A 25,962-nucleotide genomic window follows, 5' to 3' on the forward strand; every position below is an offset into this window, starting at 1 on the left:
CCTTTAATAAACGCTAAGCAGAACTGATATTGTCCTTGCAACATTGGAATTTCATAAATGCACGAATGGGTTGGTGCGCAAAAGAATAACGTCACAATAATGTGATTGGTCACTTGCAGTGTTGAACCTGGAACAACATTTTCATGATGATCTGGGAACAACACCAACACGAGGATATCACATCATCCGGATTGTGGAGTCACACCTGTGTGTGTGTGTGTTTCAGGACTGTGACGCCGATGTGTGTCCAGAAGATGTTTTACAGGTTGAAGGTTTCCAGAGTTCCAAACTGGACGAGTTTGTCGTACGCAGGTGAGCAGCTCGAGCTTGGTGTGTGTTCCACTTCCTGTTTGTGTCGCACTGTCAGATTAAACCCGAGTGTAGTTTCGATCACGTGACCCGAGTGTCGGGTCACGTGACCTCACCTGTTTGTGTGCAGTGCGTTTCCGTCCACACAAACACGAGGGCACGCCGAATCTGTTCTCCAAAACCAAACCACACAAACGAGTCATGTCGAGCATCGAACCGGAGCGCACCTGAGACAGCCCGACCCCTCTGAAGTGTTCTTACCTGTTCGATCACACTGGTAACTAAACTGCTCACCTGGTCAGGAGCAGCTGAGCTGTAGAGCAGCTCAAACTGAGCGGACAGACAGGCGATGAGCACCCCGGGCGTTACTCAGACTGGGGCTCAAACAAAGCCTGGATGTGTGGTCCTTGCATTAGTACACCCCTCAGATTTCCCAGTTTTCATTGAGCACCTGAATGCAGCATGCAAGCTCTCAGGTTCAGTTGTTCAGAGTAATTCAGGTTTCAGTGTCGTGTTCAGGTGAGCCTGCAGTAATCGGTAATCGTTTGTCTCTCAGAGATCATCGACTTCCTGCAGAGCAGAGCCGTCCCTGTCCTGGAGGAGAGACTGAAGAAGTGCGAGCCCAAGGAGGCGCAGGAAGAGGAGGAGAAGGAGAGACTTTATCAGCTCTCCGACATCTTCTCCGAGCTCAGTGACGATGTGGAGCTGGACAACAGCTGACCTGCAGCCAATCAACATGCGGCGTCCCCGTGGACAGACTTTATAAAAACACTGGGGAGTGGGTTAAAAGAAGACTTTTATTTTGAAGGTGCTTTGTAACATGAAATAAAATTGTTTTGGTATGTTGTGTTTGTTCGATCAGAAGCGATGCTCACACCAATAGTTCACATAATTAAGTCCATAAACACGTTCGAACGTTATTGATCTGTGATCACAGGAAGTCTGAAGCAGAGGATTGTGGGTAACGCAGCTCATCTGTCAGCGATGGCCCGCACGCCGCCGCCGGTCCTCTTCATGATGTTTGGCACAAACAGGAGTCCCGACGTGCGCTCGATGGTTTCTATGGGAACCAGGAAACGCTCCAGAGGAACCTGCTCGCTGATAGGTTCGTTTGGTAACACGTATGAACGGAGCTCCACCCCCTTGCCGTCTGCTTGCTCCAGGATCAGCACCTGAGGGCACATGGGACAGGTGAGCTTATCGCCAGCTGACGGGCAAGAGTGCTGACATCATCCGGCGGGTGAGCCTCACCTTAAAGAAGTGTGTCGGCACGGCGACGTGGTTTCGTCCTATCACTTGATATCGAACGTAGAGTTTCCCGTCAGCCTCTTGCCTGAAACACACCTGACAATGTCATTCCCAAGCCCCTCCCCTCAGTCATCACAGAAGGATGGGCAGCAGGTTACCTGGGCAGGTAGAGCGGGCCAGTGCAGACGTAGACGTTGAGGTAGCGTTTGGTGAGGGAGCGGCAGAGTTTCTCCAGGTTGTTCCAGGTGTTCTGGTTCAGGTGAGGGTTCTGCTCACAAACACCAGAGATCTATAGAATCAATCGGGTAATCAATACTCTGGATGAGCAGGTAAAAAGTCTCACCTGTGGAGCCACGTTGCTCAGGTAGAACGTGTCGTCCATGGCTTTCTGGCTCCACTTGTGGTTGGCTGCTGCGGCCAGGTGGCCCCTGTCGAACCCGCTCCCCTTGTAGTCGTCGTTGGTCGCTCGGTGGAGAGCGTGAACGCTGCCAATGAATGAAAACAGATGTTACACGTTAGGATTCAAACAACTTCACAGGTAGAGAAGAACGTCCTTCACCTGTCGTTAACCTGCACGGACCACAGTTGAGGTCACGTGTTTATCTGCAGCTCTGCTCGCACAGCTGGATTGTTACAGCGTCTCAGCAGGAGCTGCAGAAAGAGTCCAGCTCGCACCTCACGAGGGCCGGTTCTGGCCCACGAGCCCCGTGTTTCACAGCCCGGTGGGAGAACACTGATGTGAACATGAACTTTACCTGCCCTGTTCCTGTCGCACCTGTCATCCTCTTTGAACTCGCAGTACTTCCTGTCTGACAGTCCGCTCAGGGAGGCGGGGTTTAGCCGCTCTATTACCCAGGATGCAGTGCGCGTGCGGGGGTCGTAGGAGGTGACGTAGGATTCTCTGGTCTTGATGTTGCCCAGTGAGGGGAAGCCATACTTCATCACAGCTCCTGAGCTACCTGGACTCACCTAGACACAGAGACACACTCAATCAGCCAATCGGGAACAGAGACTCCTCCCACTAATTGATCAATAATCCAGAGTATATGAACGTCTTCTTCCTCAGTGTTTTTATAGACGCACACACCTGAAGGAGCTGCTGCAGCAGATTCTAACTGCATTTTGATATATTCACAGTTTTATGAGCAGCTGTTAAAGTCACAGCCTGAGTGAATAAAAACGACTTCCTGTTGAGTTGCTGCTGCATGAAGCATGCATGAGCCCAGTGATCATTAGTGACGTCCTTTGTTATGTTGCAGCTTCATGTTTGCTTCAGGTCAGCTGGATCAGTGATGATGGAGGAAACGAGCTCCACAGCAGCCAGATAGAAGAACATACCATGGACTTCATTTACCCAGTGAGCCAAATGATTGTGACATGACAGTCACAGGAGGATGTGCTGTCAGCAGTTGCCCGCGGCGGCATCACGGGCATCGGCAAAAAAGAAAAAATAAAGTTGCTCGTACTCGTGCTGCCCCGACATCAGCCCGCACATACTGGGAATGTCACAGGCACCGGTCGGTTTTCTATCGCCCATTTGCTGGGAGTAAGGGCGCCTCCGTTTGCGAGGTGCGCGCTGGCCTTGTGGTTCAGTGGTTCGCTCAACCTGCTGCCTCTGCATACAACAGCATAGAGGATAGCACTGTCCAAAACAGATACCAGAGGGAGTGTTCGCCCGGGGCGCAATACAGGTAGAACCGGCACCGGCAGTGACCGACATACAGCAGCAGGGTCAGGGAGAAGCAGCGGCTCCAGCGGGAGCGCAGGTTTCTGTGAAAACAGCAGATCAGTGAGAGGAGGCTGCAGGAGAACCGGTCTGCTGTGGGTCTCACAAACAGCTAGAGTGAGATGCGCGCTTTGTAGTCCGTCTCCTGCAAGTTGTAGTTTTTAACACTTCGGAGATCCGGCGTCACGTCGTTAAGCAGAGACGTTAAGCGTCTCCTAACTTCCTCATCGGGTCAAGGAGACGATGTTAGGAAAGCTAGATAGAAGACACTTTTGGAGCACACACAAGCAAATGGCCGGAAGTCTATGACCTCACGCACACTCACCTGCAGCTCTGATGCCTGCACCGTCGGGACTCCCGGTACCGGGATGACTGGGACCCGGCTCATCAGGCCGGCTCCCCCCTCCTCACGCCAGCCTCCGGCGCTCAACAGACGGCTCGCCGCCGCTCCGAGTCCCGCTCCGAACACCAAGGTCGCCCCGGTCCGCCACATGCTGCCGGGTCAGCTGCTGGTGACGCGCTGTGATGACGTCACAGGAATGTATTTAATAAGCAATAACTGTGGCCAGTGCGGCGTAACACGGCGCATGCGCGTCTACCTGTCTGTGTGTGCAGCATTTCGTGTCCACATATTTCACTTACAGGGATTTTTTTCTCAAATGTGCCAAATATGTACAACAAAGTCATAAATCATGTGATTGTTTGCCATTCTTTAAACATAAATCAAATGCATTTCAAATATTATTTATTACACACCTTTTTGTTGACACACCCTCAATTTCAATTTCATTGCGTCCCACAGTCAGTGTTGGAAAGTAACAGAGTACATGAACCACCGTTACCTATTTAAAATACAAAATATGAGTAACTGTATTCTGTTACCGTTTAAAAAGGTGGTATTCAGAATACAGTTACTTTGCTGAAATAAAGGGATTACACAGCGGTCTTTTCCTGTTTCATATGTTTGGCTGTGCCCTCTCTGTTTTTGCTTTCCACGCCGGTGGAAACCAAACAAAACACGCATTAAGAGGCTCTGATGTTTGTGTCTCAATCTAACGGCCCACGTCACCTCTATTTGCAGCCCGCATACTGACATGAAGAAATATTTTTTAAAATTATTGTTCAAAAAATAACTTAATAAGAAGGCAACAGGCAGAGTGTTACAGGCATCGCCCTGAAGCCTCGTGGGCAGTGTAGCCCAGTTGTAAGTAAGCTATTAAGACTCGACTGTACACCGTGTTCGTGTTTTCCTCTGAAACAATAAGTTCTGCTGGAGCAGCCTTTCAACGCCTCTCTCTGTCTCTGCTAGCAAAGTTGACCCAGACAACAAAGTAAAGCTAGTTTTCAGCTACGAGCCGACACAGAACCCACCGTATTAGCCAGAGGTCCCTTTACTACGGTTCGCAGCATAGTAAGAGAGGAGAGAAGCTGCTTATTTTGTCCTATTTGCATGTGCTGATATTAAGCCCAAGGTACTAACTAGCTAACTGACTGGATGCTAATTAGCCTTATAACTCCTGTTGTCTCTCTCTATAATTTATATTAATATTAATATTTTGTACATTTGTATATCATAAGGACTCCTCTGTTTTTGGAGTGTATTTAATGTGTCTGTATTATATTATACAGACACATTAAAAGTGAATCCCTGCCCAAACATGCACTCAGTTTACTTTTTACTCACTATGAGCATCATTCATTATTCTTCCCCACTAATTAAGGTTAGGATGTGTATTTTTTTATTCCAATCAGTTCTTCTTTTGCAGCATTTAAATAACCTTTATCAGATTTGATGGTTTTGTTACAAACTTTTCAAAAAGTGTTTTGCTTTTCTTTCACAAATGTGGGGATTAAATTGTGTTAAAATGTACAAAACAGTGACGTCATGTTTTGTGACGAGGACCCAGGCACAGAGAGACTTGATGAATTTAAGAATCTTATGATTTAATAAAGACGTTTGAAGACTTGTACAGAGATGGTAAAATTATGATGACTGATAATGGAGATGAAGACAACAGGCGACGAGGACAGAGAGGAACAGGGAGGAACAGGGCTTTAAATGCACCAAGGAGACAGTCAGAGAGAACTCGGGACAACTGGAGACATTTAAGGATGCAGGGACTGACAGAGGGAAGAAGTTTATCTTGACTGGCTGGGCAGCTGTCTGGGTGCTCAGCACCCCCAAAGCTCTGAGTGCATCATGGAAGGACAGGCCCCTGCACGGTATGTACCACCGGCAGATAGAGGAGGTGGCTGATATCCAGAAATCCTACCAGTGGCTGGACTGAAAGATAGCACAGAGGCACTAATCATGGCAGCACAAGAACAAGCTCTGAGCAGAAGATCCATAGAGGCTGGGGTCTATCACACCAGGCAAGACCCCAGGTGCAGGCTGTGTAAAGATGAGACAATCCAGCACATAACAGCAGGGTGCAAGATGCTAGCAGCAGGGCATACATGGAACGCCATAACCAAGTGGCCGGCATAGTGTACAGGAACATCTGTGCCGAGTATAACCTGGAAGTCCTGAGGTCAAAATGGGAAATGCCCCCAAGGGTGGTGGAGATCGAGCTAAGATCCTGTGGGACTTCCAGATACAGACGGACAAAATGGTGGTGGCTAACCAACCGGACATAGTGGTGGTAGACAAACAGAAGAAGACGTAGTGATCGATGTAGCGGTTCCCAATGACAGCAACATCAGGAAGAAGGAACACGAGAAGCTGGAGAAATACCAAGGGCTCAGAGAAGAGCTCGAGAGGATGTGGAGGGTGAAGGTGACGGTGGTCCCCGTGGTAATCGGAGCACTCGGTGCGGTGACTCCCAAGCTAGGCGAGTGGCTCCAGCAGATCCCGGGAACAACATCGGAGATCTCTGTCCAGAAGAGCGCAGTCCTGGGAACAGCTAAGATACTGCAGGACCCTCAAGCTCCCAGGCCTCTGGTAGAGGACCGAGTTTGGAGGGTAGACGCCCGCAGGGGCGAGCGGGGATTTATTCTCTCTCTCTCTCTATTATATACACACACACACATTTGATGACTATACTAAACTTTATTTTGTTATGCAATTGAATCTGGTAAAATTTATTTACTTCTTTCTTCATACAGTACTTGTCCCAGTAGTAATTTTACACCCTGTTAGCATGTGTTTTATTGCCTTAAAAAAACTACAGCCCCTGTGGGAGAACACAGGAAGTGACATCATTTGTTTTTGGAGGAAAATGAGGTAAGATTCAACTGTCACTCTCACTTTACTTTTTTTTTCAGGATATTTTTGCTTCACTTTTGCAAACAACTTGCTAACTGTGCTAAGCTAATGGTATGGACCTATTCCTAAATGGTTTGTTCCACTTTTCAACCTGTGCTTTCATAAAAAGGTGGCGTATTGAATTATGTTACTGGTCCTTGTTCATGTTTGATGTTGTGTGTTCCATTCTGGTATTTTACAGCTGCTTGCATTTTTATTTTCTTTGTTAATGATTTTTTGTTTCTGGTTTCTGACGTACTTTTTAATGAACAAATATATAAGAACCAAAGATGAACCGTAGATGTTTACTGAGGTTCTGTCCAATAATATGACGCGAGACTGGAGTAAAAGACATCCATGGATTGGCACTTTATTAATGAAGGAGTATGACAACAGCACAAACACTAACTACAACTAAACAGAATGGCTTCCTTTTATACTCTACCTTTTCAGGTGAGCCCCAGTGTGGGGGTTAACTAACCAACATGAAAACATAACCCTCCACACAAACAAACATACAATAACATTAAAGCACACAACAAACATATACATATTTCCAACACGTACTATAAACAAACCAATAACATAAGCTTCACCCATCACTATCTAAATTAAACCCTCTTTAACCACACTCCCTAACCTGACACACTTAAGAGCTCTTAAACAGGTGATTGAGCAGCTTTCACGCTTTTGCTCCTCATCCTGCAAGAAGCAACCAGGACAGGTGAGTACCTTTATAAGTTCTCATTTCACACATGTTTAGGTTATTGGCAGATGATTAACTGTAAACAGCTCTAACTTTGGCTCTTCTCTGACACCGGTAGGATGGCCAGTCACCCTGTCTCTCCACCTTCACAAGCTGTCAATTTAATCGTATGTCAAAATAAACCTAATAAAAGACTCCATAAGAACTAATGTGTTTTCTTTATTACCCTATTTTAAATTCCCAATCCAACCATTTATCATTAACAATACCAACCAGGTAATGGAACGTGCTCTGCTCCATCCTGTTTGGAAAAATGTTTTTTTGAAATGAAAAAGATTACTGAACAGTACCAATAAGCGTTGTGAAAATGTTTGTGCCAAGTTGAGAAGACGGGAACATTAAATGCACAAATATGTATGTTTTTAAAACTGCAAGTATTTTCCATGCTGTCGGGAAACATGGGTTAAAATAAACTGGTTTTTGTATAATACAGACCTGTGGTATATGTTATTAAATAACTTGTTACAGAGAATAAAACATTATATTACCAAAAGGGACATACTTTGTCTAAAGACACTATTGATCAATATTTACATGTTTATTTCTGGTCTATATGTAAACGTCCCTAACAGGGTGGAACACAATCAGAGGCCATGTTTAAGAAAACTACCTGTAATTACTATCTTATCTATCCCTGAGCTTCACCATAATGGGTTTCATATAATGAAACATGTCAGTATTAATACAAATAATAAAATATAACACAATAGAAAACACATTAATGCATGCTCAATCATCCAGGTGTGTCTGTGAAGGTTCTCAGTCATCCAGGTCATCGTCGTCTAAGGAGCTTGCAAAGAAAAGCGTCTGGACTTCTTGAGTTGCTTGAAGACGTTTCACCTCTCATCCGAGAAGCTTCTTCAGTTCTAAGGGTCCAATTGGTGGAGAGTCCCAGATTTAAACCTCCCACTGGGTTTAAATCTGGCTGCAATCACAGCATTGTAAGATGGTGACAGATGGACCCTTAGGCCCCCTCCTCGATTCAGAGATGGGCTTTCCCTTTTCACGTAAATGAAAGGGAAAGACTCCGCCCTCAAACCAGTGCTCCTCCCTGTCCATGATGTTACATCCTCATCATTGAAAGAGTGTCCACTGGCCTGCAGGTGTAAACAGACTGCAGAGTCCTGGCCTGACGAGGTGGCTCTTCTGTGTTGTGCCATCCTCTAAGCCAGGGGTTGTTTGGTTTCCCCGAAGTATAAATCCTGGCAATCCTCCTGCATTTAACAGCTACACTATGTTACTCTGTGTCGGGAGACCCGACCCTTGGGGTGGACCAGTTTTTGGTATTAGTTTAGTTTTTTAGTTCTGTACTGTGTACTGTTTATAAGGTTTGGGGAAAACTGCAGTCAGCTGAGACTGAGGACGTCACCTGGATGAGTGACGAAACGTTTCTCCCACTGATGAACAGAATCAACCTTTGGGAATATCAAACATAAATATATATTTTTAAAAAAGGTATGAAGCTAAAATGTTGCCACAAAAAGAGAATCACCATTTATCAATGCTGCAGCTGGGCGAGCGATCAGCAGCTTTGTCAATAATCTTCATCACATTTCCACATGAAATAGAGAGGACACGTGACTTTATTGATCAGCTGATTTCACCCAGTTTGATCTTCAGACGTATGCACCAGTCAGAGCTCCAAGTGCAGTATGGGTGACGACGTTTTTGTAGAGCTTCATCCGTACAAGTTAGTCCTTGAACCGCACAGGAGGAGGGGGAGATAAGATACACCTTTATTATTCAGAGGACGAGGTGGAGAGGACGAGGTGGAGAGGACGATGTGGAGAAGACGAGGTGGAGAAGACGATGTGGAGAGGACGAGGTGGAGAGGACGAGGTGGAGAGGACGAGGTGGAGAAGACGATGTGGAGAGGACGAGGTGGAGAGGACGAGGTGGAGAGGACGATGTGGAGAAGACGAGGTGGAGAAGACGATGTGGAGAGGACGAGGTGGAGAGGACGAGGTGGAGAAGACGATGTGGAGAGGACGAGGTGGAGAGGACGAGGTGGAGAAGACGATGTGGAGAGGACGAGGTGGAGAGGACGAGGTGGAGAAGACGATGTGGAGAGGACGAGGTGGAGAGGACGAGGTGGAGAGGACGAGGTGGAGAAGACGATGTGGAGAGGACGGGCTGGAGGGGAGCAGGGTTGAGGCAGCTCTGTCCCTGCAGAGTTCGGCTGTCTCTGATTTGTCAGGTTAAAGTGACCTGTTGTTGATCTCCTAAAATTATAATGTGATGATCGTCCTAGCGTGCAGGGCCTTATGTGATGTCATAAGATTGTGATGTAATATCCTGTACGACAACGTAAAAAAACATGAAGTTCAGGGAAAAACATTTGGTTGCAATCGCGTCGTCCCAGGTGATGTCATTATGGGACATTGTGCCTGGGGGCGGGGTCAGCAGAAAGTGGCGGTGATCAGACCGAAGGTCAGCAGGTAAAGGTGTGACGCCAGAGAGGAGGCGGAGTCCTCAGCGTTCTCCAGGCAGCCGTTCTTCTTCAGACACACCCTCTGCTCGCAGAATAAACCTGAAGGGGCACGTGGCATCATCAAGTTGTTCTGTGACATCATTGCATCTCCCAACCCACCTGCACCACCTGAGCTGTGTTTACCTGTGAAGTTTTCAGGACAGATGCAGCGCAGGAAGTCGACGCAGGTTCCTCCATTCCGACAGACCAAACGCTCACTGTCGCACACGTTTGCTGATGGTGAAAGATCATCGATCACCAATTAGCTCATCGATAACATGAGGCGCATCATATTCAGCCCCTCTGTGTACCTGTGCAGCCGGCCCCGCCTCCTCTCCAGGTGTATCCAGGTAAACAGGAGTCACAGCGCCTCCCCGTGGCTCCGTCTTTACACTGACAAAGACCCGAGTCCAAGCATCTAGGAGACACGCTGCCGTCTGCGTGGCACGCGCACTCTGAGGACACAACATCCCAAACACGTCACATGTGCAGTGTAAACAGGAAGTATTCATGCAGTTTGCACAACGTCAGTCTGACTCTTCCTGCTGCTGACTTCATTCTTACTTTTGTTTGTGTCGCTGTTGTAAATGTAAAAAGATATAAATTCCTGTGCTCTGTCATAGTCTAAGGCCTCACCTGTGGCACTCCAACTGTGTTATTTGTTGTTTATTGTGGAGTCACCATTTTCCCTCTTTGTCATGCTGCTGTAACACAACAATTTCCCCTGTGGGATCAATAGAGCATCTATCTATTCACTAGCTGGGACCACATCCTCAGGTGGGACAGTGTTACGGCCCCGCCCATATTTTGCATCACGGTGTTTGGATGGATCCGTGTGTCCTGTGCCAAATGCCTGCTTTAAAAAACCCTCTCCAGCAGCAGACCATCCTCGGCTTCATCTTTGATAAACGTCCGTGTGTGAGAATCATTAAGTTTTGTGTGTAGGTTGTAGATACTGCACTGAAGCTGCCTTATTATTTCTGTACTTTTTGCTCTTGTTTATTAAATCAGGGAGTTGGTTTTTGTTTCTCCCAGGGTTTAGGTAGCACCTCCCTGTTTGGAATAGCTTGCTTTGTTTGTTATTTTGGCCTGTGTTCACCCCAGAGTTAAAGTTTTCAGTATTTGTAGCAATGAAAGCACCTTAACCTGTAAACTGGCTTCTGGATATGGCTCTGGGGAGCGGGGCGGGGTCACTTTCCTTTTAACCCTCATGTTGCGCTCCTGTATTCCTAGACCGGGACGTAACAGATTGTGTTTTTGTAGATAACAGTGGATGGTGTGAGCATGAATTGAGCTGTGGTTTGGGAACTGGCAGCGGCTCCTGGGCAGATCCCCACATACTGACAAAAATGCGTATGAATAGCTCGTAGTGCCACAGTGCGGCAGTGGGGTTGGTCATTTATAGACAGGGCGGGGCGTGTGCAGAGGTGTGGTCCTGCTCCTGAAAGATAAATGATCTCCATTCTACCTTTTAGGTCTGGCTCAGATGGGTTACTCACTGTGAGATATCAACATAAACTAATGTGATAAGACAGCTTCTGACCTGTGGGACACTGTGCTGCCATTTGATGAGAATGCACTTTGGTATCTTATAAAGTCAGAGCTGTGTGAAGACATCTGAGGAGATTTCTCAGTTTTACATGTTCGTCCTGGTTGTCATAGAGCTCGAGACCAGAGCCACGGTTCAACCTTTAGATGTTTACAGGTTTCTAACTTCACATTGAGCTGTCTGTGCGTTTGTGTGCATGTTACAGACCAACACAGACGTTCTCGTCAGTCAGCGGCAGCGAGGCGTTTCGGTAGTAACCAAGGCGACAGTACTGACAATTCTGCCCCCGCGTGTTGTGTTTACAGCTCACACATGTGACCACGTTGATGAAGTCGATGTAGCTGCAGCGGTTGGAGTGACCATTACACTCACAGTCTGAAGGAAACACACACACACACACACACACACACACACACACGTGTTCAGAGAAGGACCACCCACAGCCCCACCCACACCCACCGGACATCAAACATAGATTGATGACACAACATGAACTTTGATGGGGAGACATTGTTTTATTAGTGGTCATCATGGCACGTAGTGAAATAAAGGGGGAGGAGTTAGAGCAAGGAGGGGCGGGGTGCTGATAGGAAGGAGTCAGTGTCTACTTAAATTTGTGAAAAAAAATTTCTGGACACCATCAGTGTATCTGGAGGTGGTTAGGGGAGGAGTCTATTTCAGTGCGAGGTCTGTTTGGTGGGTGGGGTCAGGTATAGGGTGGGACCAATGACTGTATAAAACCATAAAACATGGACGACGCCACAGCGCCTCCTCCCATTGTGCAAAAATGAAGCCAAAATATCCCACTTGTGGAGGCTGCCATCTTGCATTTTTGGAGCCAGAGTCTGCGCAGTAGTGACTTGAGGTGGAGCGACTGCGCCACGCTCCCGCCCACACACCCGCTGGACATGGCCGGAAACACGCCCCCTACACTTTTTACGTAGCCCGGCTACTCCAGTTTTTAGCTGGTTTACTGCGACTGACGACTCGTTAAATTAAGGTAAATACAACCATGTCACTGTTATGAAAAAGACACACAGCTCATCATCTTATAGTTCTACAACATCTAAAATCACTCTGTTATTAATTTGTTTGCTAGATTAGCCGCTAGCATACGCAATGTGTTGAAGGCTTGTTGCTAGCTAGTTAGCGATGCTACACACCTGCTACTCTTAATAGTCTTCAACACTTATGTTTTTTTTTATCCATTTTTAGACAGCGATGAGATCAGCTGCACACTCCACAGAGGCCCAGAGTTACTGTTAATATCAAAAATATAATGCTGTCCTTTGAGATTTTAACATAAGACTGTGAGTGTAATGGATCTAAATCTGTTTAAATCTTCAGAGCCCTCTACAGCCTGGTAACATGGAGACTTTAAAAACAGCAGCAGGTTTCAGTAGTGTAGTCTAATTTGTTCTTTTCATTTAATAATAGAGTCCATATTATATCAACAGCTACATTCACCCTGGAGAGAAACTAGTGAGGGAGACCATCAGGACCAAGCTGGGTTTCTGGGTCCAGAGGTTTGGAGAAACTTCTTTCATCACAGCTGTCCTGTGCCAGATGTTCTGTTGACCCGCTGTAAGAGGCATCATTTAAGAAACACCAGGAAGACTGAAGCTCATGGCATTGATCAAGCAGGACTCATGATCTTCACCAGCAGCTCCCTCACAGGGAAATCTTCAGCACTCCTCTGTAGGCCCGCCCCAGGAGATGGATAAACCCAGCATTTCATCAACACTGTGATGAGACCTTTGCTTTGTGTAATGTTATAAATACTCAGATACTCCCCAGAGGCTCCAGACTTTTATATAAAGATATTATATTCAGTCCTGTAGAAAGTTATATATTTAAAAATATATGATCCTCTCTGGTTACTCTGGTATGAATAACTCTGAATCACTTTATGGTAAATAACACACTATCTGCAAAAAACTGTGAAAGAATTCCAGATGACAAGTTTGTAGTTCAACATACAAGTGACGACCTTTGACCTTCATCAGGTTTTATTTAATTGTGTTAGAGAAAATCTCATCTGCTCTTCATGCAGCTGAGTACATCAAGTGTTTAAAACAGAAGCTGTGCAGGTCTGAGATCAGCAGCTTTGTGAAACACCAAACTGAGGTCCTGTTAATGCTGATATATAGTGACACAGTTACATGAGTGATTAATCCTTTTGTTTTTTTGTCTTTAACTTTATCAATAAAGCTGCAGCTTTCACTACAGCACGTGTGGTACTTTAACCTTTGCACTGTTTTCATCAGTTCATTTTGCAGTTAACATGTGAACATGTTGGATGATCTGCTGTCACTGGGTGGTGCTGAGGTCTGAATCTGAGGGCAGCTCCTGTAATCACAAAGACAACAGAACCATCACAAACTGAATTATAAAATTTATCTCTTACATCTGAAATAAAGCTGATTCTTCTGTCCTCACACACTCAGGATCTGAAGCTCTTCTCTTACATTTTTTCAGCTCTACAGTTTAATCCATAGTTACAGATTAATGAGGAGTTACTGAAGTACAAGCTTAAAAAAATGGCGTTATTGTCTTTACACATGTGGAGACTGAAAACATGCTGTTGTTTGCACATATTTAATATTCAGCTCTGCACAGGAGCTGCAGCAGGGTGCAGCCTGTTGCTTTTACAGTATAATACTTGTAATAAAAGTACAGTAACGATAATTAGTGACTGAGCAGCCCGGAGCGTTTCTCTTGATTCATTCACCTGCACGGATTAGCTAAACGAACTTTACAAAACAAGTTCCCCCGACAGCCGAGTGCTCATCTTAGCTAGCTAGGTCTCAGGAGCTAGCTAAGGACGGTAGTTACGGATTAGCTTACAAACACGTTTAACTTACCGAAAAAGCCTCGGGTCCTTCTGTCGGGTAGTCCAGTTTACTGAAGAACACCTCAGGCTGTCAGGTTAAAACACTCGGTCGTGTTTTCGTAGCGTAAACGCTGGGCGTCCTCTCAGAGCCTACGCTCTATCTGCTATTCCCGAACAGAGATACGCAAGTTTCTCTGTGACTGCAGCTGCCAGTCAAAGCTGCTATGATGACGTTTCACCCCAATTTAACATCACCGCGGTAGGAATTAGAATCAAACTTATGGGAAAGGAGACCCCTTGGACATAAATGAGCAAATATTGAAAACAAAAGAAAGAATCTTTGGAAAAAAATTATCTGAGGAGAATTAATTTATTTTAGTCTGACCCCAGTCCCATCCGCTAACATGGAGGAGGCGGGGTTTATGACCTATACTGCAGCCAGACACCAGGGGGCGATAGAGACGTTTTGGCTTCATTTTTGGGGAGCTGACGCTCGTCCATGTTTTCTACAGTCAATGGGTGGAACACAGAGGTCTTACCCTGGAAGCTCACATAGGCAATTTTGGACAGCTGACTGAACTTTGGTCCTCCTGGAATCAGGATCTTCTGGGTTGCTTCAGACACAAAACCAGGTGCGTAACCAGTAAGCATGGCAATATGAAGTCAGGGTCACCACTGCATGATCTACCAATTAGGGATCAGCACAACATTTACTGGATCTATTCATCCTGTTAGGATTTTTACCACGAGGGTTACATTACTACTACCTGCCAGTAGGTGGCAGTATGGCAGTACAGTGACTGCCTTCTGTACCTTTCTTCTCATAGCCTTTGTCCTCTTTCTCCTTCTCTCCTTCGGCTTTAGATTTTTCTTTAGTTTCCTCTTTGGCTTCAGGCACTGCTTGGTTCAAAAAGAAAATAAAATACTTAATTTGTATGAGAATTTTGATGTTTTCTGTTTACATTTCTTCTAAAACACACTAAAAACCTGCCATTAATGCTTCAATAGAAAATGGTTTCAAAATTTGCATAAACCTACAATCCGCCCAGTGTCAGTAATCTGACCAATCATGTCATGATGGAGAAATCTCCAAAGGTTCCACTTAATCACTGAAACTTTCAGCCATGGAAACAGTACCTTCCCCTTGGGCAAGATACTAACCCCAAGTTGCTCCATCGGAGTATGAATTTGTGTGCATGTACTTAGAAAGCACTAAGTTTAGAGTCAGTGCTTGTGAGAATGGGTGTGATTGGGTGAATGTGACATGTTGTATAGAGCGCTTTGAGTACTCCGGGAAAGTAGAAAAGCGCTATATAAGAATCAGTCCATTTACCATGGATGGATGGGTTGATGGGTGGAGTAATCTATTAACAACAAGGATACTTTCTACACTAATATCTGTTGACTGTGAATCCTAATCTGTTGTTTTTGTACCTTTTTCCTTTGTTGCCTCTCTTGTCATTTCTTGTTTCGAGTCTGTCTTTTCCTCAAACTTCAACCCTCCTGATGGTTCAACAGATTCCTCTCCAGAAGACGTTCTTTCCTTTTTGTTTGCTGTAGAATCTACTGCAGGATTCTCACTGCCTGGATCCACTCTTGGATCCACATTAGGAATGTTTCTGTATGGCACAGAAGAATCTGGACCACTTGATTCAGATTTTTCATTTCCTGTCTCTCCTCTGCCTTGCTTTACTGCAAAAGATTCCTGTCCAGCATTGATAGAATTAGATCCAGGCGTTTCAATATTGTCACTTGAAACATTGCCAGGTTCAACCACAGGCATGGGCTGAGAATCGGATCCTGAATCTTGTCCAGGGCCAGCTGACTTTGGGTTTTCTGGAACTGGGAAGGTAAAGTCAACAGGTGCTAAATCACCAGCAGGGTCAGACTGATCTATAGTAGCGGACTTTGTGTCTGATACAGGACCACCTCCATAGGGAGGCAACACGGAGTCCACAGGAATATCTGGAGCTGGAGGGGTAGCATCAAGAGGACGTATTTCTGGAGATGCCCCATCAGGAGAAGGTACATCAGGAGGAGAAAAATCTACTGAAGTATCTGGTGTCTTAGTGGATGGCCCATCTGGAAGTACATCTGGAGAAGGTGGATCAGGAAAAGGTAGGTCAGGAGGAGGTGTATCGGGAGGAAATACATTACGAGAAGGCGGGTCGGGAAGAGGTACATCAGGAGCAGGTATGTCAGGAGGTGGTCCTTCCAGAGAGAGATCAGGACGAGGAAGTTCTTGAGTAGGTACCTCAAGGAAAGATATATCAGTAGGAGCTCCATCAGGAGCTGGAACATTGAGGGAAGATAAAGCAGGAGGAGATGGTGCATCTGGAAACAGTACATTGGGGGTTGGAACAAAAGGAACTATTTCATCAGGAGTGAGTGTATCTGGAGATGATAGATCAAGAGGGGGCATTTCTGGTAGCTGTACATTATTAGTAAGTGTAACTGGAGATGATGCATCAGGAGAAAGTGTATCCGGAGATAGTACATCCAGTAAAACATCAGGAGAAATTACATCAGGAAGGGCTTCATTAAGAGCAGAAGGTATATCCACAGAGGGAGCTTCCAGTGGTAGATCTGGAGGAGGTACAGCCAGAGGAGGTATATCAGGACGAAGAAAAATTCCATCACGTTTTGTTGTAAAGAGAGTATCTCCAGCCTGACTGATACGGACAGATCCAGTGGGGAGAAAGTCTTCAGATTGAGACCCGTCACCTGGGGAAAACGTTTCTGGGATGGTTGTTAGAGGCAGAATTCCAGCTGATGGTGTTGCGACAGTAGGTGACACAGCACTGGTCACCACCTTCGATATATCAGTCCCAAGCACACCAAAGTCTGAAGTGGAGTTATAGGGTGGACCCAGTGGGTCAGAGATAGACCCTCCAGTGTCAGTACTGCTGCCTTGGACAGTGGGGGTGGTACTAGTAGGACGGCTGGTGGTACTGTCTAGTACTCTGGGAGGTGGTTTTTCTCCAGTCTTCAGACGTGGAGTGTTGGGTGGAGCTGTGTCTGTGGTAGGTCCAGCTGTACTGAATGAGTCTGTAAAGGCAACAGAACCTGTAGTACTAATAGTACTACGGACAGCAGTAAGAACTACTGTACCAGTTATGAGTGTTGAGGTAGAGTCCATAGCAGTTAAAGGAAGGTCAGCTGAATCATTACTACTAGTAAAGTAAGTCACAGTACTAGAGTCAGTCATGTATGTACTGGTACTTGAATTGCCTCCAGTATTAGTAGAAATATCAGCTGAAACCATAAGAGGACCCTCTGTGCTGTTATCAGACATTAATGTGTACATGAATGTAGTCAAAGGAATGTCTTTAGGAGAAGTTGGGTCATTCAAAGTCTTATCAGTCATGCGGTTAGTAGTACTCAAAGCTGTATTACTATCAGTTTTAGTAGTACTGTCAGTTACAGTATAAGTGGCTGTAGTACTGTCACTGCTAGTTGTAGTAGTAGTACTGTCAGTTACAGTATAAGTGGCTGTAGTACTGTCACTGCTAGTTGTAGTAGTAGTACTGTCAGTTACAGTATAAGTGGCTGTAGTACTGTCACTGATAGTTGTAGTAGTAGTACTGTCAGTTACAGTATAAGTGGCTGTAGTACTGTCACTGATAGTTGTAGTAGTAGTACTGTCAGTTACAGTATAAGTGGCTGTACTACTGTCACTGATAGTTGTAGTAGTAGTACTGTCAGCTGGGGTACCAAAGTCAGTTTTAGTAGGAACAGTAGCTGTAGTAGTTCTGTCAGTTGTGGTTGTAGTAATGCCAACAGCAGTATTTGTGTCGGTTGGCGTCCTGCTCTCAGGTACAGCAGTAATAGTAGCAGTAGTAGTACTGTCAGTCACTCCATCTGATGTGGCAGGTCTATCAGATGCTTCAGAGTTAGAGTCACCACCTGCTGTCAGAGAAGAAGAGTTACGTCTCTTTAGTAATCTTTTCTCTACAGTCTGCAGAACAGGGTACTGGGGCTTTCCAGTCTAATTCTCTGGCTGTAAAAATAAACTGGTGAGCTGTGTGTGTCCCACCATGAAGCCAAACCAGAAAAAAGAATGAAAAAAATATCTTTTTACAGCTAAGAGACTCCAGGGAGGTTTTAATGAAAGGGAGTGCAATAAATGAACATATTCATAACAGCCACGCAGATGGTCAGGCTGACAGACTCCAGAGTAAACCACCTGCTCTCAAAGGCCTCCCTGGACACCAAAACCTGGTCTTAGTGGAACTGCAATCAACCCCCATCCCTCATGCAATCCCTAACCAACAACAGAAACCATTTGAGTCATTAATCTTCTAGTCTTGATGCTTATTTTCTTCAAGTCCTGTCTTTAAATCTGAGACTAAGCCTCCTTCTCAGCACCCCAAATCTCAACATGTTTGTACCTGTCCCCTAACAGTCTGAACAGCAGCGCTATTTTAGAAATTATACAGATTTGTTCACACCATCAACAGGTCAACATTGTACAATGAACCACAGCTCAGAGGCTCCTTTTGCAACTGAACCTGGATCTCAAAGTTCGTGCAGTTTGGGTTTTATACATCTAGCTCATCCTCAGTCACCTGATCTCTGCCATGGCTCATCAGCAGTCAACAGATATGGGGTTATTATCTCTGGTCCTGCCTGCTTAGGGTGCTGAGGCCATAACATTGGGTTTAGTTTGGAGTCTGTTGCACCCCATCCAGCCACATCTCATCTCCTGTGATTGTAAGAAACACCCGGTCTGTGTCCTGCAGAGGCTTTATGGACACTAACAATTTCTAATGCAGCTAAATCCACAGACTGCTGGACAAATCCTCTCTTTAGCCCAGACTGTTTCCACCCTGTGCTTTAGTCTCAGAAACTTTGAATCACATTTGTCCAGAAATTTGAGAATTCAGCTGCTGACTCCTCGGATCTAGAAAAATCAGTCACTAGCTGATCTACTGATCTATATAGCTTATCTGTTGATCTTCTATTCAGTCAGGGTTGCATCTCCTAGGATGAGTGTGTGTGTGTGTGACAACTAGCAACTTAAAACAACTTACACAGACTAAGAGCATGAGCGGCTCATCTGTTAACTACATAATTAACATCCCAATTTTCCTTGTAGACTGCTATCGTGTGACTGACGGGGATGATGTAATGTGACGTGAATTCAGCTGCTAAAAGCTCACCTTAGACAAGCTGCACAGAAACACACAGTTGCTTACAAGTGTAAAGTGCCATGATGCAACACAGACAGGTGAGCAGACAGACAGTTAAGGCAGCTAATCAGCTGAGCTGTACTTACTGGCTGCAGGTTCTGTTGCTTCACCTGAGAAGGACATGAATGGAAACAGGTATAGAGTTTATATTGCTGTTTGCAGGTGCGTGTCTGTGTGCATGTGTAGCTACATACAGGCATTGGCAGTGCCTTTGGGCAGGGACAGGTATGATCCTGGTCTCCAGGTGCGAGATGTGAACTCTCGGCTGCAGCTCTGACAGTCCTGTCCAGCCGTATTGTGGTCACATTCACACTGCAGTGTCGCATCGCGCAGCGCACACTGAGATGCATGCAGGTTGCACTTACACCTGAGAAACACACACAAAGAAGGGCTTAGCTTCACCTGAACTTTTACCAACTCATATGAAACCTCCTCCTGAAACTAGACCACTAAGATGGACGCTGCTCCTTAAACCTGCATTCTTTCTAATGTCCAGCAGGGAGTGACTCCTCTTGGCTGTGAAGGAGTCTGACTGGACAGAAGTGTACGAGCCTTCAGATCGCTCAGGCGATCTGAGCAGTGAGTACTTTCAGGTCTGACTGAATACAACAGTTTGTCCTGCTCGAAGCAGGCCAGGATTTAGGGCGGGTCTACAGTGGGACTGGTTGAGTTGCTTGTCATGTCAAGATGGTGACAGTGTTCAGCTTGACCATGGATCCTCTGTGTATGTCTAAACTTGCTGAAACCCCCCTGATGTCAGGTAAGCTTTAAAAGAAAATTCTTCTGAATGTAGTCCAATTTCTTTCCAAAATCTCAAATCCTAATCCTCTTAAACTGGCCTCCCTGCTCTGTTCTGCCCCCCTACATGACTTTTTGTGATTGGCTGTAATGTTGGGGAACGCCTGATGATGATGGCTGGCTTTTGGCTCGTCTTGGTTGTAATATAGAGGTTGGTTAACTGGTTTTGGCATTGAAATGGTACGTTAGTGTTTGTTTGTGGTTGTTTAGTTTGTTACCCAGTAGGGATGTTGGTCTTTGCAGGGCAAGGACGTGTTTGTCTCATTTGTGAATGTAGCCAGTTGTTGCTGAGTTATAGTTCGATTATGGTAGGTCTTTGTTGGTTACCTGGCAAAAACATCAATGTTGGAAATAGCATAGAAGTATTTCAGCAGGTTGTCTCTCTGGACGTAGGTTCCTCCCAGTGCCGGGCGGAGGAGCCTCAGTCGGAGGTTGGTGAAAGTGAAGAAATCTCTGAGTCCCTTTGTGGTCTCCATCCGAGTGTACAGAGCATCCATGTTGATCAGCTTTGGACCAGCAAACACCCCGAACCGAGCTCGCACCTCAAACACCACAGATTTCTCTTCCTGTTGGTGAGGAGAAGTTTCAGATAACCACAAATAAATATAAGCTGTACAAATGTGTTCTGCATACTGTGCGGGACCAGCATCAGGGTCCAGTTACAGACCTTAGCGCCGACCCAGCGGGAGTACTGCTCGGTGCAGATGACCCGGGTAATGTTACTTGGTGTTAAATCAGAGACTCGTTTGGGCGACATGCCGAACGCCTCGAGACAGTCGTCGGCATAATACTGATACGGCTGCCAAGTGACACCTGAAACACAAACGCTGATTATTTGACAGTTCACGGTGTTTGTGACTTCCTGTTTCCTGGTTTCAGAATCATCTCCAGACAAAATCCATCTGTAAAAGCTTCATAAATGACTTTGTTTCACCCACATCCACGGATCAGAGGAGACAAGGGTTTCTGAATGATACCCCTCAGACTCTGCACTCAGCTAATTACTCTTCAGTGACGTTGATCAGCAGAATGTTTCAGGGAAATCTCTCAAACATTAGTCAGAACAGGTGTTTAACAGGTTTCCAGTCACCTTTGTCGATGGATTTCTCCAGCACCATGCTGGTTGGACGGCCATATTCGAAGGTAACAACAATGTCATCGACCACCTCCAGACTCTTGTTCCAGGTAAGGGTGATGTTGGCCAATAGGGGCTCAGGAAACCTGGACCATGTGATTGTCTGCCAGTAAGTGATGAGCCCACCCCTCTCCCTGTCTCCCATGAGCTGAGGAGGGTGAGACAGGTCTGGGCTAGAGGCGTCGCACTCATCGCTGCACAGGTACGGGTTCTCCTGAGGAAAGACCACATTGAGCACCAATATTTGATAAAACACAAACACGGGCTGTAAGTTTATAAGCAATCAAGAATGTCATTGTCACATTAACATCTGTAGCTCCCGTAACTCCTGAAAAATTGAAAGAATTCCAACGCCTCTTCAAAGCAGCGACTCTGCACATTTCAGTCAGACTGACTGGTAGTCAGACTGATATTACAGTCATTATAATCCCAGGCATGGTGTTGCAGGAGCCCCTCGAAGACAAAGGTTGATTGAGAGAAAAGAGGGTGAGTGTGATGGAAGTCCACAGAAAACAGACGTTTTATCAGGAATTTGTGCTCTTTTTATTTTTACCTCATACATTATACATGCTTCCCTTAGGCAGCATCATTAGAAGACATAGCATACATTTTCACTGCTATGCAGATGACACCCAGCTCTATCTGTCCATGAAGCCAGATAACACACACCAATTAGTTAAACTGCAGGAATGTCTTAAAGACATAAAGACCTGGATGGCCGCTAACTTTCTGCTTCTTAATTCAGATAAAACTGAGGTTATTGTACTCGGCGCTGAAAAGCTTAGAAATATGGTATCTAACCAGATTCTTACTCTGGATGGCATTACCTTGGCCTCCAGTAACACTGTGAGGAACCTTGGAGTCATTTTTGACCAGGACATGTCCTTCAATGCACATATTAAACAAATATGTAAGACTGCGTTCTTCCATTTGTGCAACATCTCTAAAGTTAGAAATATCCTGTCTCAGAGTGACGCTGAAAAACTAGTTCATGCATTTATTACTTCCAGGCTGGGCGACTGTAATTCATTATTATCAGGAAGTCCTAAAAACTCCCTGAAAAGCCTTCAGCTAATCCAAAATGCTGCAGCAAGAGTCCTGACAGGGACTAGAAAGAGAGAGCAGATTTCTCCTGTTTTGGCTTCCTGTTAAATCCAGAATTCAAAATCCTGCTCCTCACATACAAGGTCTTAAATAATCAGGCCCCATCTTATCTTAATGACCTCATCATGCCTTCCTACTGTACTTTTAAGATTAGACTTCAAACTTAAGCATATAGTTAGGGCTGGATCAGCTGACCCTGAATCTTCCTTTGGTTATGCTGTAATAGGCGTAGGCTGTTAGGGCCTTCCCATGATGCATTGGTGTTTCTTCTTCATTTACCTTTTTCACTCTGTCTTTATACACCATCCATCCATTTTCATCTGCTTTTTCGGGGCCGGGTTGCAGCAGCAGCTTAAGCAGAGAAGCCCAGACCTTCCTCTTTCCTTCAGTTTGTCCAGGGGAACACCAAGACATTCCCAGATTAGTTGGGAGATATAATCTCTCCAGTGTGTCCTGGGTCTGCCCCAGTGGGAGATACTCAGAACACTGCACCCACCCAGGAGGCATGCTTGCCAGATGCGCAATCCAGCTCAACTGGCTCCTTTCGATGTGGAGCAGCAGCTCTGCTCTGAGTCCCTCCTGGATGGCTGAACTCCTCACCCTATCTGTAAGGGAGAGGCCAGCCCCCCTGAAAGCTCATTTCTGCTTCTTTATTCGAAATCTTGTTCTTTCAGTCACTACCCATAGCCCATGAACATAGGTGACGGTAGGGAAATCGAGAGCTTTGCTTTTACAGACGTAAATATGCCTAAAAGCCTGAAACACTCCAAACCATCAGCTCAGCTTAACAACAAACTTTGTTGCTTGAAGTAAGACACATCTTTGTGTGTGGCTTGCAGTTTAAAACTCCAGCATTATTATTACCGAGTTGGAGAAATGTCGAAATCTCCCCTTCTCGTTCCAAATAATCGAACACTCCTAGGACCGATTGTCACAAACGCATCATAAAATAAGACGTGCATTTTCCATTAAAGTGGCTGCTGCAACCTTCATGTTTGTGCAATCATTATTCCCACAGGTTGGTCCGTCACCAGTCACACCATTTAGTCTAAGAGCTGACACTGTGCCTCTTTAGTAAATACAGACAGCAGCTGTTTAATAAAAGATTTGCTGTTACACACCACATGTCTGTGAAGGTTCTCAGTCATCCAGGTCATCGTCGTCTAAGGAGCTTGCAAAGAAAAGCGTTTGGACTTCTTTAAGTTACTTGAAGATGTTTCATCCGAGAAGCTTCTTCAGTTCTAAGGTCAAATGGTGGAGAGTCCCAGATTTAAACCTAGTGGGAGTTTCCCCCCACAGAGGGACGTTGACCCCCTGATGATCCTCTAATCGCCTGAGCCAAGGTGTGAAACTGGGTGTGGGTCCCAATCAGCCAGAGTTTCGGGTGAGCTCATTGTGAAACCTGGCCCCACCCTATCATGTGATTTCCTGAGGTCAGATGGCCCAGGATGTGAGTGGGCGTTAAGGCGTCTGGGAGGGATCTCAAAACTGGATTATAGATGCAGACAGTTGGTGTCGTAAACCACCGCCTCTGTTCAAAGATGGTCGCTCACAGTGGACATAGATGCTTCTTTCACTCCTCTGGGACTCCCCACCATTTGACCTTAGAATAGGACCATAGATAAACTGAGATTAAAAAATGTGCTGTTCGAGGTAGTCAGAGTGGACTGAGATGAGGAAAGACCCTAACTTCAGCGCAGAAGTGCTAGTATTAATGGTGAACATGGACCAGCACCGGTGTGGCTTTTCATGGCCAGTGTTTGTAGTTTTATTGTTGCGGGTGCTTCCTGATTTGGTCTGACATGCTGTTTGTAGGCGGTTAATACCGATGACGTTTGCAAACACAAACTGTGCGGTGTTCTCACAGCTTCTGTTTGCCTGTGTTTAATTAATGTTGACCTTTAACCTTGGCCTCATACTTACACATACTTTGTGTAGTCATTAAAGGTCAGTATGCTGTACCTTTACAGAGACGCTAACATGTGCAGAGAGGGATTAACACTGATGCTAATCTGATTAGGGTTTGAGGTTTATCCTTTAACTCCAGCTGCCGTGTGCAGGAGAAGTGGCTTTAACTAACCAGCACTAACTAATCACACGAAGAGGGCCGAAAACCTGAAATACATGCTGAAGGAGACGTGTTAGACTCATTCCTGTCAGATGATCATGAAAGTGTTTAAATTTTCATGTAGTTTCCACCAAAATATCGAAACTCAGAGTCCAACATCAGATAACTAGGAAACATTTGGAAGGACCCTGGTCTTGTTAGAAGAGACGGCATCCATCCTGCTGTGGATGGAGCAGCTCCCGCCAAATTTATTAAACCCGCCAAAACGTGACTATCCTGAGTTGGGACCAGGAAGCAGAGGTGCAGTCTTACAGGTCTCTCTGGAGTTTTAAGGAATTGGGTAAACTCATGAAATCTGTTCGATCTGTCGCTAACTTTCTTGGTCACCTGACTAGATGTAGTTTTGACATCAGCACCAGTGACAACGACAGAAGTAAACTCACTACTACGTCTCAGTAACATCACCTAATTTGTTCCAAATAAAAAGGTTTTTAAAAATGAATCCTTGTGTATTTAGTTGTCAGCGTGACCACAATGTAATATAAGCCAATTAGACTCCAAAGTTAACTGACTGTTATTCCAAATGTAATGATGGGCGATCGTGGCTCGAGAGTTGGGAGTTCGCCTTGTAATCGGAAGGTTGCCGGTTCGAGCCCCGGCTCGGACAGTCTTGGTCGTTGTGTCCTTGGGCAAGACACTTCACCTACCACCTACTGGTGGTGGCCAGAAGGGCCGATGGTGCGATACGGCAGCCTCGCTTCTGTCAGTCTGCCCCAGGGCAGCTGTGGCTACAACTGTAGCTGCCTCCACCAGTGTGTGACTGGGTGTGTAAAGCGCTTTGGGGTCCCTAGAGGGGACTAGTAAAAGCGCTATACAAATACAGGCCATTTACCATTAATGAATAACTTTAACGAAGTTACAAACAATACTGAGTTCAACTAAGAATGTCAAAAACATCAAATCTACATTCAAATTGACCAGTTTATAGAAAACCCTGACGAAGCATGCCAGAGCTCCTCGGGCCGCTCACTCCAGAGCTGAGTGTGAAAAACAGCAAACACTCGATCACCTGGGTGATTTGACTTACTGAGTCAAATCTGCAGAGCAGCAAGCTGGAGCAACATGTTCAGGGTTCCTGGAAAGTTTGGATAGCAAAGCGTATTAATTCCTGTTAAAAGACTGTTACAGTAGTCTGACTCAAAGCATGCGTGGTGGTCTGAATGTAAACTCATTATTGATCCTGTGTGATGTCATTGAATGTTGGGGGGGTGTAGATACCTGCTATCTGTGCAGGTATCTACACCCCACTCTTCACTTTAAAAACTGTAAACAGCTCCGTCGACACTTTGAACCGTGAGCATGTCAACTAAACGCTAGCATGAGTTGTTCCCACACTTCATAGCTGATTTCAGATCAGTGAGTCACGCAAGTCTCAGGAGGAAGCTGGCGAAAAGCCGTGCAGGTACAGCCGGGATTCAAACCAGGAACCTTCTTGCTTGGAGGCATAACCACTGTTCCAC

At 45.6% G+C, this 25,962-nt stretch overlaps 2 protein-coding genes and 1 long non-coding RNA gene across 3 annotated transcripts in view; 1 reads left to right on the plus strand and 2 right to left on the minus strand.

The window, feature by feature from the left end:
* LOC102791959 (uncharacterized) overlaps positions 1–1,151 on the plus strand; it is a 10,494-nt gene extending 9,343 nt beyond the window's left edge. Inside the window, exons 10-11 of the mRNA XM_087849610.1 lie at positions 227–312; positions 866–1,151. Of these exons, the coding sequence (XP_087705736.1) occupies positions 227–312; positions 866–1,029 (250 nt within the window). The 3' untranslated portion in view covers positions 1,030–1,151. The remainder of the gene's footprint in view (positions 1–226; positions 313–865) is intronic.
* Positions 1,090–3,810, minus strand: endog (endonuclease G). The gene is made up of 6 exons (XM_006809357.3): positions 3,609–3,810; positions 2,333–2,526; positions 1,901–2,042; positions 1,716–1,825; positions 1,561–1,642; positions 1,090–1,481 (listed from the first exon to the last, which is right to left on the minus strand). Exons 1-6 carry the CDS (start codon positions 3,774–3,776, stop codon positions 1,281–1,283), a joined length of 897 nt encoding a protein of 298 aa, XP_006809420.1. The 5' UTR covers positions 3,777–3,810; the 3' UTR covers positions 1,090–1,280.
* Positions 3,811–13,303: 9,493 nt separating this feature from the next.
* On the minus strand, positions 13,304–14,375 carry LOC148100416 (uncharacterized). Its single transcript, XR_015719882.1, has 2 exons — positions 14,177–14,375; positions 13,304–13,661 (listed from the first exon to the last, which is right to left on the minus strand). It is a non-coding gene; the product is annotated as an uncharacterized LOC148100416 (long non-coding RNA).
* Between the last annotated feature and the right edge of the window lie 11,587 nt (positions 14,376–25,962).

This window comes from Neolamprologus brichardi, chromosome 12 (genome assembly GCF_056152115.1).
Source record: "Neolamprologus brichardi isolate AB-2024 chromosome 12, ASM5615211v1, whole genome shotgun sequence".
In the NCBI taxonomy this organism is placed as follows: Eukaryota; Metazoa; Chordata; class Actinopteri; order Cichliformes; family Cichlidae; genus Neolamprologus; species Neolamprologus brichardi.

What these genes read in the sequence shown, in the direction of transcription:
- endog (XM_006809357.3), bottom strand. Translation starts at nt 3,776, where the DNA reads ATGTGGCGGACCGGGGCGACCTTGGTGTTCGGAGCGGGACTCGGAGCG. An exon ending in TGCAGGCATCAGAGCTGCAG is followed by an intron (nt 2,527 to 3,608) that starts GTGAGTGTGCGT and finishes CTCTGTGTCTAG; the next exon opens with GTGAGTCCAGGTAGCTCAGG. An exon ending in TGAGCAACGTGGCTCCACAG is followed by an intron (nt 1,826 to 1,900) that starts GTGAGACTTTTT and finishes GTTTGTGAGCAG; the next exon opens with AACCCTCACCTGAACCAGAA.